At 39.3% G+C, this 14084-nt stretch overlaps 1 protein-coding gene across 2 annotated transcripts in view; it reads right to left on the reverse strand.

Moving 5' to 3' along the window:
* The window catches only part of pcdh15a (protocadherin-related 15a), a 212666-nt gene that overhangs the window by 36061 nt on the left and 162521 nt on the right, over positions 1-14084 (reverse strand). The window contains exons 25-30 of one of the 2 annotated variants that reach the window (XM_066678199.1): positions 13804-13944; positions 11859-11986; positions 8624-8839; positions 7098-7186; positions 4928-5104; positions 1400-1618 (exon numbers count right to left, since the gene is read on the reverse strand). In XM_066678199.1, the coding sequence (XP_066534296.1) occupies positions 1400-1618; positions 4928-5104; positions 7098-7186; positions 8624-8839; positions 11859-11986; positions 13804-13944 (970 nt within the window). Of the gene's footprint in view, positions 1-1399; positions 1619-4927; positions 5105-7097; positions 7187-8623; positions 8840-11858; positions 11987-13803; positions 13945-14084 lie in introns of those variants that run through there. The other variant, XM_066678200.1, reaches the window with a different exon arrangement.

Here is a 14084-nt window from a genome sequence, read left to right on the forward strand (position 1 = left end):
CCTCTTTATTTGCTTGAGTTTTTCCTGTGAATTACAACACTCACATTTCACTAACACCGTACTGAGATGACGCTGTTCTGAATGACGTTATACAGATAACAGTGAGCTAACTTGAAGTGATCTGTAGGTGAGAAGAGAAAGCCCTGTAGCTCTGCGCTCATGTTTATTTATGCATTGTTGTTAAAGCCTGTGTAAAGTGTGTCTAGTCGTCTGTGTGTTTGTTTCCTTAGTTGAGTGTTGACACAACAGCTGATGACAGATGCACTGACCCGTGTTACAGCTCCCTCGCCATCTTTCTCTTTCTCACTCACTGTCTCTCCAAATCTCTCTCTCTCTCGGTCTCCACACACACACACACCTTCCTCTATCATCCCGTCTTTCCATCACTTCATCATCCTTCAATCTTTCTATTACCTTTTCATCTCTCTATCTTTTGTTTTGTCTCATTACCTCCATCTCTGTCTATTTCTTTCACTTTCTCACTCACTCCAACTCTGTTTTCTTTCTTTTGCCTTTTATCGTTCTCTATCATGGTCTCCGCTGTGTTCTCCCTGTCTTTCTTCCTTCCTCTCTCTCTCCATCATTCCCTTTCTCTGGCTCTCCATTCTACTCTCTCCATCTGTGTCTCTCTTTCACTTTCTCCTTTTCAGTCTCTGTCTCTCCAGCTGTTTCTCTCTTACTTTCTTCCCTTTTATCTCTATCTTTCTCTCTCTCTCTCTCTCTCTCTCTCTCTCTCTCTCTCTCTCTCTCTCTCTCTCTATTCCTGTCTCATTGAAAAGAGAGAGAGGGAGGGAGGCACAGAGCCAGATGCTGTATTGTTGCGAGGTTGGGTGAGGTGTGACGGAGCGGTGTGACGAGCAGAGAGAATGCAGCAGATCTGTCACAAATGGCTGTAATTAATCTGCTTTCACACGGTGCTGGCGGGAAGATTAGCCCGTTAGCATGGCTAATTACAGAGAAAGACCCGGCTTAATACCTGGCACCCATTTCCCATCGCTTTTTCCCTCTCTCCTTCTTCATCCATCACCTTTCTCTGCCTCGCTCTCTCTTTCTGAGTCCCTGGTTAGGCCCCCCCCCCTCCCACCTCCTCCTCTCTATCTCCCTCTTCTGCCCCAGGCTCTTTACTCTAGACTCTCTTCAGTGAGACGTCTCTTGGCACTTTCAGTGCTCTCGGCGCAGCATTATGGATATTAACAGAGACATATACAGACCTCGTAGAGCTGGATTATTATGGTTATTAATAGAGGCTTACATTGATCTCTATGGTAAAAGAAGCCCAGATTCCGAGGGAGAAGAAAAAATAAATAAAATTGAAACCTATGACAGTGGATGTCCTTCAACTTCCACAACATTCCTGATCAAACTGTAATCCAACTGCTCAGAGCTCGCCAGTACTCACTGTTTGTAGGTAACCATGACGATTAGGATGGCAGGGATACAGCAGAGGATTATGATGATGGCCAGAGCCAGCAGTGCCCCCTCGGTGTAGCCCACGGCCTGAGCAGCCTTCTTAACTGTGGCCACGATGTCCGGAGAGCGGATCTCCAGAATCCTCCCTCCTTCACCAAGATACGGCTGGAACTCCTTATTGATGTCCAGAATCTTACCGTCCAGAAACCTGTACAAAAACACAAGCATACAGTTATATACAACAGAAATCTGCATAACAATGCAATGCTATTACAATTATTACTACTATACATTAAAATGACCTCCTTGTTTTTAAACTCACTGTCCATTATATCAATCTATACGTGCATTATCTAATTCTGTAATCGCACAGTTTAGTCCATGTTTGCATACTTTATAAGCCCATTTTTATCCTATTCTTTAGTAGTCAAGATTGTCATATTATCAGGTACAATTTGGGTGGTGGATCATGCTCATCGCTGCAGTGACACTGGCATGGTGATAGCATGTTGCACTAGTATGAGTGGATCAGTCACAGCATTCCTGCTAGAGTTTTTATAACACTGTGTCCACTCACTAATACACTCTATTAGATATTTTTGGCTGGTGGATTATCCTCAGTGATCAGACTCACTGAGGTGTCTCTCCTCCACCACATCATTGTTACTGCAGCTCTGTGGGTGTCCTGACCATTGACTGACAGGGACTGCATAGTGCTCCTGTGTGGCGAATGTACTGTAAGTGTAGAAACAAGGAGTTGGTCATAATGTTATGACTGATCAGTGTACATATGTATAAGTATATATACTTAAGTATATTTTGCAGCACCTTGCTTAATGTTTGTTCTTGGTATGACCAAGACAATGTTGTATTGTCTTTGCACAATGATCAGTTTCTCGGTTTACTTCAGTTTACTGCGCCATTCTTACTGTATCATCTGCAGCTGAGCATAGGACCAACAACTAATAATATATATATGTAAAACTGGAGTCTGTACATGACTCAGCATTTATTCTGTGCGGGGGTGGGTCTTTTCTACATAGACTGGCACACACAAAAAAGTAGCAAGTGATACAAGCATTTTATTATTCACTGACCCACATACTGTCAGCCTGCACACTCTTCCAGCCTCAGTGGGTAGAGGAGGAGAGAAATCACTTCAGTAAACGTCTAATTAAAAACCTTTCTCACTTGTCTTTAGGGATATTGTGGCCTGGCCATGAGAATAAGGCTCTGTTAACTGAGATCTGGTGTTGTTGGTATCACAGCTGTTGTTACATCTGTTACATTCTACAATTTTAAAGTTAAGAAGGTAGCATTCAAAAGTATACACTGTCAAAACAAAACCTCTTATCTCTCTCTCTCTCTCTCTATAAAATAAAACAAATAAACAAATAAGAGTGAAGGTTTTCTGAATTACAGTGAACGTTAATGTAGCTAAATATATTCTAGAGTGTTTCACTTGGTCTGTTCAATATAGAATTTGGACATGTGCAGCACAGTTACAATTAAAGGCTGGGGAAGAATACATGAGCAACAGGCCTAGTTAGGGGCTCTGGTGTGCTGCATCAATATACCATTAGATTAACTTCTCTAAATCTCTTAATGTCTTAAAGTAGAGAGTGCACCAATGGAACTGCACATTGACAACTTCATTTTTGCAGAGAGTAGGCATCACCAACAACCGCTCCCTAAATGTTCAATACTGTTCTATTATTATTATTATTTTGTTATTTAATAATTGTGATTATTAAATATTATATATACTACTACTACTATTATTATTATTATTTGCTACTATTGTCAGACAGCACAGTGGTGCAGCAGGTAGTGTCACAGTCACACAGCTCCAGGGACCTGTGAGGAGTTTGGTGTGTTCTCCCCGTGTCCGCGTGGGTTTCCTCCGGGTGCTCCGGTTTCCTCCCACAAAAAGTTTCCATAGGAGTTTATGTACATAATTATAATAATAGTAAATTATCACTTTAATATTTACTATTTGCTATTTCTGGTGTAAATAAACCCACTTGTTGCACCTAAACTAAATTGCAAAATAAACATATGTGGAAAAGGATAAAAATTCTGCACTACGTCCACACTGTAATGGTATGGGGTCTCTGCAATGTTCAGTAATGAATATCCACACTAAAAGCTCTTCAAACAGAAAGAATGCAGTGGAATTTATTATCCATTTCCTCGTCATAGTGAATTAGTGTAGTACAGTGACCCTCAGAAGGGCTCAGGGGGAAAAAATATACCAATTAGTATGAATGAAATGAAAACCCGTTCTAATTAAGTTCACATTACCCCAATCATCAGATTCAAAACTGATCACTCATAACATGAACACACTGCTCTATGCTCTTCTGTAACCCTGTGTTATGCCTCATTTAATTCAGTCGACAAGTCATGTCAGTGAAATCACCGCAAATAGGAAAATGACTGCACTTATAACAATAATAGCACAGTCATCATCAATATTCATGCTCAATCAATGTAGACACAGTGAGCTATCAATAATGCATAATAATCATTGCTATTCTGAGCCTAACAGTAAAAACCATTCTACGTTGTAGAATAATACAAATTCTACAAGTATATTCGCATAATTTCATTCTGTATTGACAGTTTTGACTCTGGACTTTTGATGTTTTCACATTGGGTTTGATAAAAAAAGATAAAATTAATAATAATAATTTTTCCACTAAAATGACCAAAAATAAATTTGAATCCAAATCCATAAGAGTGGAATGAGATATAATAATTAAGCCATAAGATATGAGATGGAGAGAGCTACCTCAAATAAAATCACACTTGAGAAAAAAATAGGGGCAATCTTGCCATGATAACACAGAACAATAAATGTTCTACTATTTTAATAATAATATTAACATTTTAATAATAATTCGACAAAAAAGCCAATAAGCCTTGTATATTATATCAAATTATTAAATATTACAATTTCTTTCTGAAATTGATTACTTCAAACTAAAATAATAGATAAAATTGGCTCCTTCTTCACATTTGCTGTTCCAGCTCAGTGCAGCAGTTACATCCTGGTACATCATCACATATGGCAGCACCACAGTTAAAAAATATAAATATGAAGCTTGGGTAGTATATGAAACATTATCTTACAGCAGTTATTAAAGTAATCCATTTTCTTTTTCTCAGTATGCTAAATAATATTTATAGCAGAACTAGTGATAGTTACTGTGAAAAAAACCCAAATATATCAGTATGGGTAGAACCATTCTCGGTTGCTTGGCTGGTATTTCCTGCTGCAGAATTGCTAAATACAATCTCTAAAAATGCGAGAAATGTATAGATGCACATCTGTGGACCTACACAATCTAATGCTCTTTATTTAAAGCCAAATATTTTTTCAGAGTTTCAATATTCCAAAGCACTGGCATATTATTTGACTTTAGATATTGATTGCTTTCAATGGATGATATTTATCCACTAAATTTATTTATATATTTATTCATATACACTTGTACGTCGATGCATTTCTTACTTGAAGAGCTCTTGTCTAGATATGGCTCTGTTGGTGAGAGGGTCGATGGCATACACCTGCAGGTCAGATTTGCTGTAGTCCTCTAGTGCATACCCTTCCCCATGCCTCCGCGGCCCAATAGATTCCACTATTACTTTAGCACCAGGGATTTGGTCTTGAACATAGCGCTCCAGTATCCTGCAATCAAAACACATAGTCCTAGCACTGCTTCCAAAGAGCAAATACAATTAGTGTGTAAATCTTCAACTTTCAACAGAGATGGAATGCTCATAGAGCACATTTATTATGGTGCAGTGTTTTTGAAAACTGGTGTTGCACACATGAAATTCAATTTTATTAAACCCGCACCCACCCCAAAACCTTGAAAAAAGAGTTTGTTTTCCTCTCACAAACGTTGAAAATGACTTATTATTGACTTAATCATCACAGCCTAAAATGTCTGGGCTGGCTTGTTTATGCAGAAATGCAATTTTCTAGCACTTCTTACAAAAGCCTCTTTCAAAATTCAGAACAGAAAGGCAAACAATGATTGTCTTCTAAAGTACGCTGTTTTTTTTTGCTAATTTGCAAAAGTACTCAGACCCTGTCTATTATGGTGGAGTTTGTTCAAGTCTCATCTTAAACAGATAAGAGAAAGTGAGTAAAAACATTTAGGAGGATACAAAAAGCCACTGAAAATCTGTGTATTCACTGTCATCAGCAGCAGCAATGGAAAACGATCACATAACCCAAGCACACTATATCTTCAAAAGTTTGTATCTAGTGTATTCAGCTGCTTTAAGGTTCATCCTTATTGAACACAGATGATCAGTTGCACATTTCAAGTGTGTATAATCTCCATAGAAAAGCATGAAATACACAGATCAATGGATAAATGAATGGACCAATAGAAATGCTCTGCGTTACTTGGAATAAAAGTTTTCTACACTGACTACCATTGAAAGTTCAAGTTTTTTTCCCTTGTATTTTGGAGATACATGCTTCTTTGGACAGCAATGACAACTATGCATTTGACAACTAGTCACAAGGGAATGATTAAAGCTGGCCCTTGGTGCTCAAGTACTTGACTAAAGCCTCACTAAAGAACCTGAATGAATCAGTCAATTGTGACAAGAGGTATTGTTTAGGATTCGATGATAATAAATCTTTCTGATTTAAATATGAAATGGTATGTTTGGTGGCAGTCCAACAGAAAGCCTACCTCGGTCAATACCTCCCCTGCAGTGAAGCAGAGTCGTGCCAGCACCATGCTATGAGGAGGCTTTTCATCAGCAGAGAAGAGACAGCTTCAAAAAGCTGAAGGACAAATGAACAGAGTGAAATTCCACTCAAAAATGTTAAAATATACCTGTCCTCTTTTCTGGCAAAATCAAACCTACCCTGCTGAGATTTCATGAGAATGAAAATAGATAAATCTGTGTCCTTGAGTGGTCCATCAATGCGTCCGAATCCCACTGACACTGATGTAAGTGTCAAAAAATAGGATTAGAGGTGTTGGCCAGCAAAATGTCCAAAAAGCATGGGTAAATTTGTGAACAGAATAAAAAAAAAAGCCAACTATTTTATGATGCCCCCGGTTTATTCAGAAATTGTGGCAAAAAGAGAGAATTCGTCCATCTTTCTTCAGTAGCAGCATTTCCTCTTCTTAGAAGTCATCATGTTACTGTAAGAACTTGATGGCATTTAGCCACAATAGTCTTAGTGAAATCAAGTACTGATGTTGGATTCTTAGTTCCGAATCACAAACACTGAAGCATGCACATTCTTGCAATTGGGCATCGTGGCCATAGGCTGATGTGGATCTGCTCTAGAGCAGCCGTTTCAAATCCTGGTTTTCTATGGAGATTAGACAAGCTGTGTGTGCAGATCTGAACATCTGTGAGCACACTGGGTGCCCCTTCACTAATTATAAGAGGTGTCTACAAATATTTAGGCGTATGGTGTACATTATAGGCTTCGTTTTTTTTTTTTTTGCAATTGCCGAAACATGATGATCCCCAGTAGGATCTGAATACTTTTGAAAACACTATAGATCAGATGATGGTCCCCAGTTTGATGGAGAGCAATGTTTACACAGTGAAATGAAAAGCGTTGTATGGAGCTGATGTTAAGTGCAGTGCTTGAGGAGAAGCATCAAATCTGGTTCTGTGCATTTCAACAGATTTCTTACTTGACTAGTTGCTCTTTGTTCTCTTCCACTACTGTGGGTGGTACATTGGACACCACTACCTGCATGTCCAATGCATTTACCACAGACACCTGAGAGAGAGAGAGAGAGAGAGAGAGAGAGAGAGAGAGAGAGAGAGAGAGAGAGAGAGAGAGAGTGGACATACACACACAAGAAGATATCATTTTTGATTCACTGTGGCTTTAAGACCTTTCAGTACAAAGTGAGCTTTATGACAGGCTGCCATATGCTGCTTTAATGGCCTTTAATTTTGCTAGCCAATAAGAAGCCAGAGACCTGAGACTGAACCCTTCTAAAACATTTCCTCTACCTTCAGCCTTCTGCTCTGAACTGGAAATTAAGTCATATAACCTTCCCTTTTTAACATAAACAAACACACACACGCACACACACACACAAACACACAGGCAATCCTCCCAACACTTTTTATTATATTAAGCTCCTCAGATGCTATGGAAATGCACCATTCAGTGGCAGCACAAGTGCCAGAAAGATACAATTAGGATGAAAACTGATTCAATCAACTGTAAACAAATGTAAATGTATTGCCGCACTAATAAGTCTGTAGGCACATCCACATGAGCACGCACACAAATGCAAGTTCGCACACGTACAAACACAGCAATCTGAATGTTTATCAAGCTTAAACACCCTCTACTCAGGGCTTAATTGGATCTTAGCCTCATATCACTGCAGTTTACCATGTGGCGTATTCCCTCATCCCATTTAGATGAAGCTCTAAATTATTCAGAAGAAAGAATATTTGTAAATTCAAACAATCATAATGACCTTAAGTAAAATGCATAATTTATAGGAATGTAGACTGCACTGATTAAGAAAAAAAAAAAAAAAGAACAGACCAATATACCAAGTTTTCGAAACAAAGGGGCATGAGGTCAGGACTGGAATGTTTCTAGATAAACACATTTAAATATGTGATGCACCTTTTAGGGGACTAGTTTGTTTATTAAAACTTCAGCAGCAGGAGGGAAAACAAACAAACAATAGATACAGACATAGAGGCCTGAGTATCAATTTCTGCATTCTTTTTATTTATTTATTTATTGTTTATCTTAGCTCATTGCTATTCTGATACTTCATCAAAATTCCCTTGTTTGTTCCTGTAATAGCAGAAGTTGCTCCATATTATTAGTATTATTATTATTTTTCCTGGTGCCCCTATGCTTCTCTAAGTAGTGTTGGTGGATGAGCATGGTGGATAACACACACCCTATATACGGGGTGTATTTAGCATATACTGCATAGTGCATTTAATTCCAAATTCAGGCAGGAATGGCAGTGCTGTACCAATGAAACTGGTGGCACTAATTTATTTGAGACATAATTTTAAATAAAAATGACTACATTGCAGTTTTACAATATTAATAATTCATCCTTTTTTACATTCAAAAATACAAATGACTATACAATAACATAACGATGGTGATATCCTTTTGTAGTGCCTTTAGTATTTCCCATCCATATTAAACACACTGACCCAAACTTACCACAACCTCAGCACTGCCACTCAGACCCTTGCCATAGTCATCTGTGGCAATGACCGCAAATTTGAAGTAGGAGCGGCGCATATTGCGGTACATGATAGCACTCTTGATGATGCCGGTGTACTGTTCAATCACAAAGCTGTCCTGACCCTCTGGAGTAGGTGGGATGATTAGCCTATATGCCATCTTACTGTAGTTCCCAGTGTCTTTGTCTGTAGCCTGGCAACACACACAAATGTATATAAGAACATTTTGATTATTTTGTCATTCCCTTCAAAAATGGCAATTCTACAGGTATATGTCCTGAATTTGAACTGAATCTATTATTCTTTATTTCCATACATTATTTTGAAGTAACAAACAGCAATGAATGGAAGCCACTGCTTTACATTTATTGGAAATACAGACTTCCTCTAACATTTGCTTCAGGATTCAGAAGCCCATTGTATTCTTTGCCAGTGCTGTAGCTCTTGCTCTATGGAGTCACAGAGTGCACTTTTAGTGCTGCTTTTGTGTTGGCTCCATTTGTCAGGCTCTTTCCAGTGCTAAAGTGTATGTCACTGCTTCACCAAACTCCACCCTGTCTTCAGCAATTACTAGCCATCACCCCACCTTCTTATTCATCTTCTATTCATAGAAAAAGCAGAGTATTTCCTTACCACCTACTGGGAGAGTTTGTGTGTGTGTGTGTGTGTGTGTGTGTGTGAGAGAGAGAGAGAGAGAGAGAGAGAGAGTGAGACAGAGAGAGAGAGAGAGAGAGAGAGAGAGAGAGAGAGAGAGAGAGAGAGAGAGAGAGAGAGAGAGAGAGAGAGAGAGAGAGAGACAGACAGACAGAAACAGAGAGTGAGTAAAGTGTGTGAGTCTAATTGGACAGGTACAGTCTAGAGGTGAATGAGGAGGTAGACATGGGTGGCCCTGGACTGTCCTGTCTGAGAGCCTGTGTGTGGAGACAACTACAAAGTTCACTACCCTAACCATGGAATATACTACTGCCAGCAGCTGAAAATTACAGTATGGTTCCTATTAAAATGATATAATAAGAATAAACTATTTTTTCTAAAAAATTTTCTAATAAATCAATAACAGCATGTGCCTTTATGAATTTCAAATTCATTTCAATATGCTAGCATTTTCCACATAGTGTCAACAGATCAGATTTTCAACAGATTTTGATACAGGTGACAATTATCCAGTATGCAGGGCCGCACAACAAATCATTTGTTCAATGTGATGGCAGTGATTCGCAGAAGTAGATTTCTGTCCAAAATTGTTAAGATTAATTTTTAATTCTCTTCATCCCTTAGCATTAAAGCAGATATTATTTGTTTTTTATTGGCTACTAATAATGATATATGGCTCCCCTCTATTTTGCCATATTTTAAAAAAAAGTTATAAACTCCTAAATACACCAAATGTTACTCCAATTTCCACAAATATGACAATCGTTTGTTTATTCCATGATGTGGGCCCTGGAATACAGTGCCCTTCATAATTATTGGCACCCCTAGTTAAAATGTGTTAAAAGCCTTAAAATAAATACATTTTTTTTATTGCAGAAGCATGACCTCCCTCTGAAAAAAATTTGAAAAAAGCAACCTTTAACTCAAGTAAAAAATAATAAAGAAAAAATCCTGACTAAGAAATAATGATTTCCCATAAAATGACCTGTTCCACAATTATTGGCAGCCTTAACAACTTCTTGGAAATAAATGTATTTGAACCATTTATGTCATTTCTACTGTAGTGTATAAAGTGGATCAAAGTATCTAGGAACCTTTAATTAGTAATTCATCACTTCCTGTTTCCCTGGGGTATAAATATGGCGTTACACAGAGGTCTCTTACTCACTCTTAAACATGGGACAGACAAGAAAACACACTATTCAAGTAAGACAGATGTGTGTCGACCTTAATGACATTAATCAGGCAATGGTTACAAGAAAATAGCCACTCGCCTGCAGATGCCATTATCTACAGTCAGAGCAATCATCAAAAAGTTCAAAACATCTGGAACTGTGGCAAACAAAGCCTGGAAGAGGACACAAGTGTATCTTGCCACCACACACAGTGAGAAGGATGGTAAGAGAAGTAAAAAGTACCCCGAAGCTCACTGTAAGAGAATTGAATCAAATGGTAGCATCTTGGGGTTACGAGGTCTTCCAAACAACCATCAGGCGCTGTCTCCATGCCAACAAGCTGTTTGGGGGCATGCACGGAAAAAGCCTTTTCTGTGTTATACTCTTAAGCATAAACAAGTGGAGTTTGCCAGCGGTACTGGGATTTTTACTGGGACCGTGTGCTTTGGTCAGATGTGAACAAGATAGAGCTTTTTGGCAACAAACACTCTAAGTGGGTCTGGCGTAACACCAAGGATGAGTATGCAGAAAAACACCTCATGCCCACTGTTAAGTTTGGGGGAGGATCGGTGATGCTGTGGGCCTGGTTCTCCTTCAAAGGACCTGGGAACCTTGTAAGGACACATGGGATCATGAACTCTTTAAAATATCAGGACATTTTGAATCAGAATCTGGGGGCCTCTGCCCGAAAGCTGAAATGGGTCGTCACTGGGTCTTTCAGCAAGATAATGACCCTAAACATGTGGCCATATCTACTCACAAATGGTTCTCAAGGCACAAAATCAAGCTCCTCTCATGGCCATCTCAGTCCCCAGACCTGTGGGGTGAGTTAAAGAGGAGAGTGCATAGGAGAAGGCTCTGGATGATTTAGAGAGGTTGTGCAAAGAGAAATGGTCGAAGATCCCTCTTTCTGTATTCTCCCATCTTGTGAAGAGTTATAGGAGAAGATTAAGTGCTGTCTTGTTGGCAAAAGGAGGTTGTACAAAGTACTAACACCAGGGGCGCCAATAATTGTTGCACACATGATTTCATTCAAAAGATTTATTTCTTAATGTTTGATTTTTCCCCCACCAAATATAGTCACTTGAATTAAAGCTTAGATTTCTCTCATTTTTTGCACTGTTGTCCTATATTATTTGAAAAAAAAAAAAAAAATAGAAGCCAAAGAACACTTCTTAACCAGGGGTGCCAATAATTATGGAGTGCACTGTATAATGTATATTGCAACTCAAACCACAACTGTAATACGTAGCAATATAATCACAGCACTAGGATCTTTTCCATATTGTGTGGCCTCCCACCCCAGATATTTTACGAACAGATGTACATGGAACCACACACAAACACACACACACACACACATAAAGAGGATAGGATACTTACAATAACCTTGAGCACTGAGGTGAAGGTCTTGGTGTCCTCAGTTACTCCTCCAATGTACAGAGTCTCTGAGAACACTGGCGGATGATCATTTTCATCCTGGACATTGATAAACACCTTGGCTGTGTTTGCTGTTTATTTATTTTCCATTTGCGCACACACACACACACACACACACACACACACACACACAAACACACACACACACAAATAAGTGAGAGAGGGCGGGCAAGAAACAGCTCAGTGTGAGGAAATGCTGAACCTATTTGTCACGGTTAGAGTTAGAGGTGCATAGAATAAATATGTACACAAAGCCTGCTCAACCTCCACACAGCAGTAGAGGTGAGAAATATGCAGTGTCAAAAAGCATTTTTCTTCCACTGTGCACCGCTGAAAAAGCTAATGTCATGTGGCTGGTGACTAGGGCTGTACCAGGGGAACAGGACAAATAAACCTCTATTCATCATATCACTCTCTCACAAACACGACACCATACAAACAGCCACACACACGTACAGCAGTAAGAAAAAAATATACAGTTTGACAATAAGATGAAAGATGGGTTGTTATAGATTACTGTGAAACACCAGAGACCACTCTTGCGATTATTCAGTTTTAAGCCCAAACTAGTGTGTTCATGCTTTGCCTTAATTACAGCTTCCTTTCTTGTTGAAACAGCTTAAAAAACTATAAATATTTTACCACAGCTCATAATTTCAGACTTTCTCACAACGCCAGTAATCCTAAGCACACTCAATAAAGTTCAGGTGTGGCCTCTAGTGTCTCACCCTAGTCCTTTGAACATCAGCAGTTTCTTTGTTGATCTGCAGATTTTTTTCATTTTTGTACATTGCTTTTTCTCAGTGACGGCTTCTTCACAGCTACACATTCTTTAAGACCCAATCATTTGAATGGGATGAAAACATCTGTACATTATTTCACATGTGCGGAAACATTTGAGGTTGGTTATATCTTGTAACTCAAAGATGAGTTTTAAGCTGTTCATCTGATGTAAAATTGTGTTGGTCTGCAAGGTCATGGTGGTTAGGATAATTTAGAATTAATACATTTCCAAATGATTTAGCCCCTAAATTCCTTTGAGCGCCCCGTGTTATGGAAGTGAATTATCTTATATGGAATTGCTTCAAAAAAACTATTATATGTCAATTTAAATATATCAATCTTGCTCACTACAAAGCACACTTGTGCACACACACACGCACTTTGCCGCAGTACATGCAGTGCTATTGAATAGAGTAATTCCCCCCCGTAGGACAATGAGTTCCTGAGCGGGCTTTAAGTGCATTTTCATTCTCGATGCAAGCAAAAAACACTCTGCCTAAATTGATTCAAACTATCAACACTGCATTATTAAGTGCATGCTGTTATTTGCAGCAGAGGGTGCTTTAATGTGTGTGTAGGAGTGTGTGTGTGTGCGCAAGAGAGAGCGAGACAGTGTGTGTGAGCGAGAGAGAATGAGTGTGTGTGTGTGTGTCTGAGTGTGTGTATCTGACTAATTGGGCTGCGACAATCTTAATCGGGTGATTCTAGCCCTGTTCCGTTCTGATCCTTTTAACGCACATCAATAAAGTTTTAATAAAAGCACTCGGCAGGGGTGGAGTGCCCTGTGTAGGAACAAGTGCGCAGATAAAGTGAGGAAGGAGTGGAAAAAAGAATGAGTGCAAGCAGACGGAGCCCCGCTGTTCTCCAACCTCCAGTCTGCGATAACACGCCAACAAAGGCTTCATCTCAATCATCTCTCACACTGGCGTGAGTTACAGCGGAGGACACAGACCGTACACCAAATTAACAAGCCCTGCACAACCCAGTGACCTTTACTGACCACTGAGAGTTCATGCTGATGCTTTCCAGAACTCTGACTTCAGAACTCTGTGAGCTAAACATTAGCTCTGGACTCCCTATAGACCATTCACCTTCCCATACTTACTTTTGGAAGGCACACGTAAGTTGGCCAAGACAAGGGCCAGTGAATCAGCCTGGACACGGAGTTCGTAGCTGATCACTTTCTCATAGTCCAGCGGTTTGGCCGTGTAGATAACTCCAGTGCGGTTGTCCACCCGGAATACACCTGTAAGCACGAGCACAAAGTGATTCACAGGGGGTTAAAACAATCAGTACATAACAATATATATATATTTATGCCATATGTCGCACAAGAACATACAAGCTGAATAAAATAACATTAATCAATAAGGCCAGTCGAACTAA

Source organism: Hoplias malabaricus, chromosome 8 (assembly GCF_029633855.1).
Source record: "Hoplias malabaricus isolate fHopMal1 chromosome 8, fHopMal1.hap1, whole genome shotgun sequence".
Taxonomy (NCBI): domain Eukaryota; kingdom Metazoa; phylum Chordata; class Actinopteri; order Characiformes; family Erythrinidae; genus Hoplias; species Hoplias malabaricus.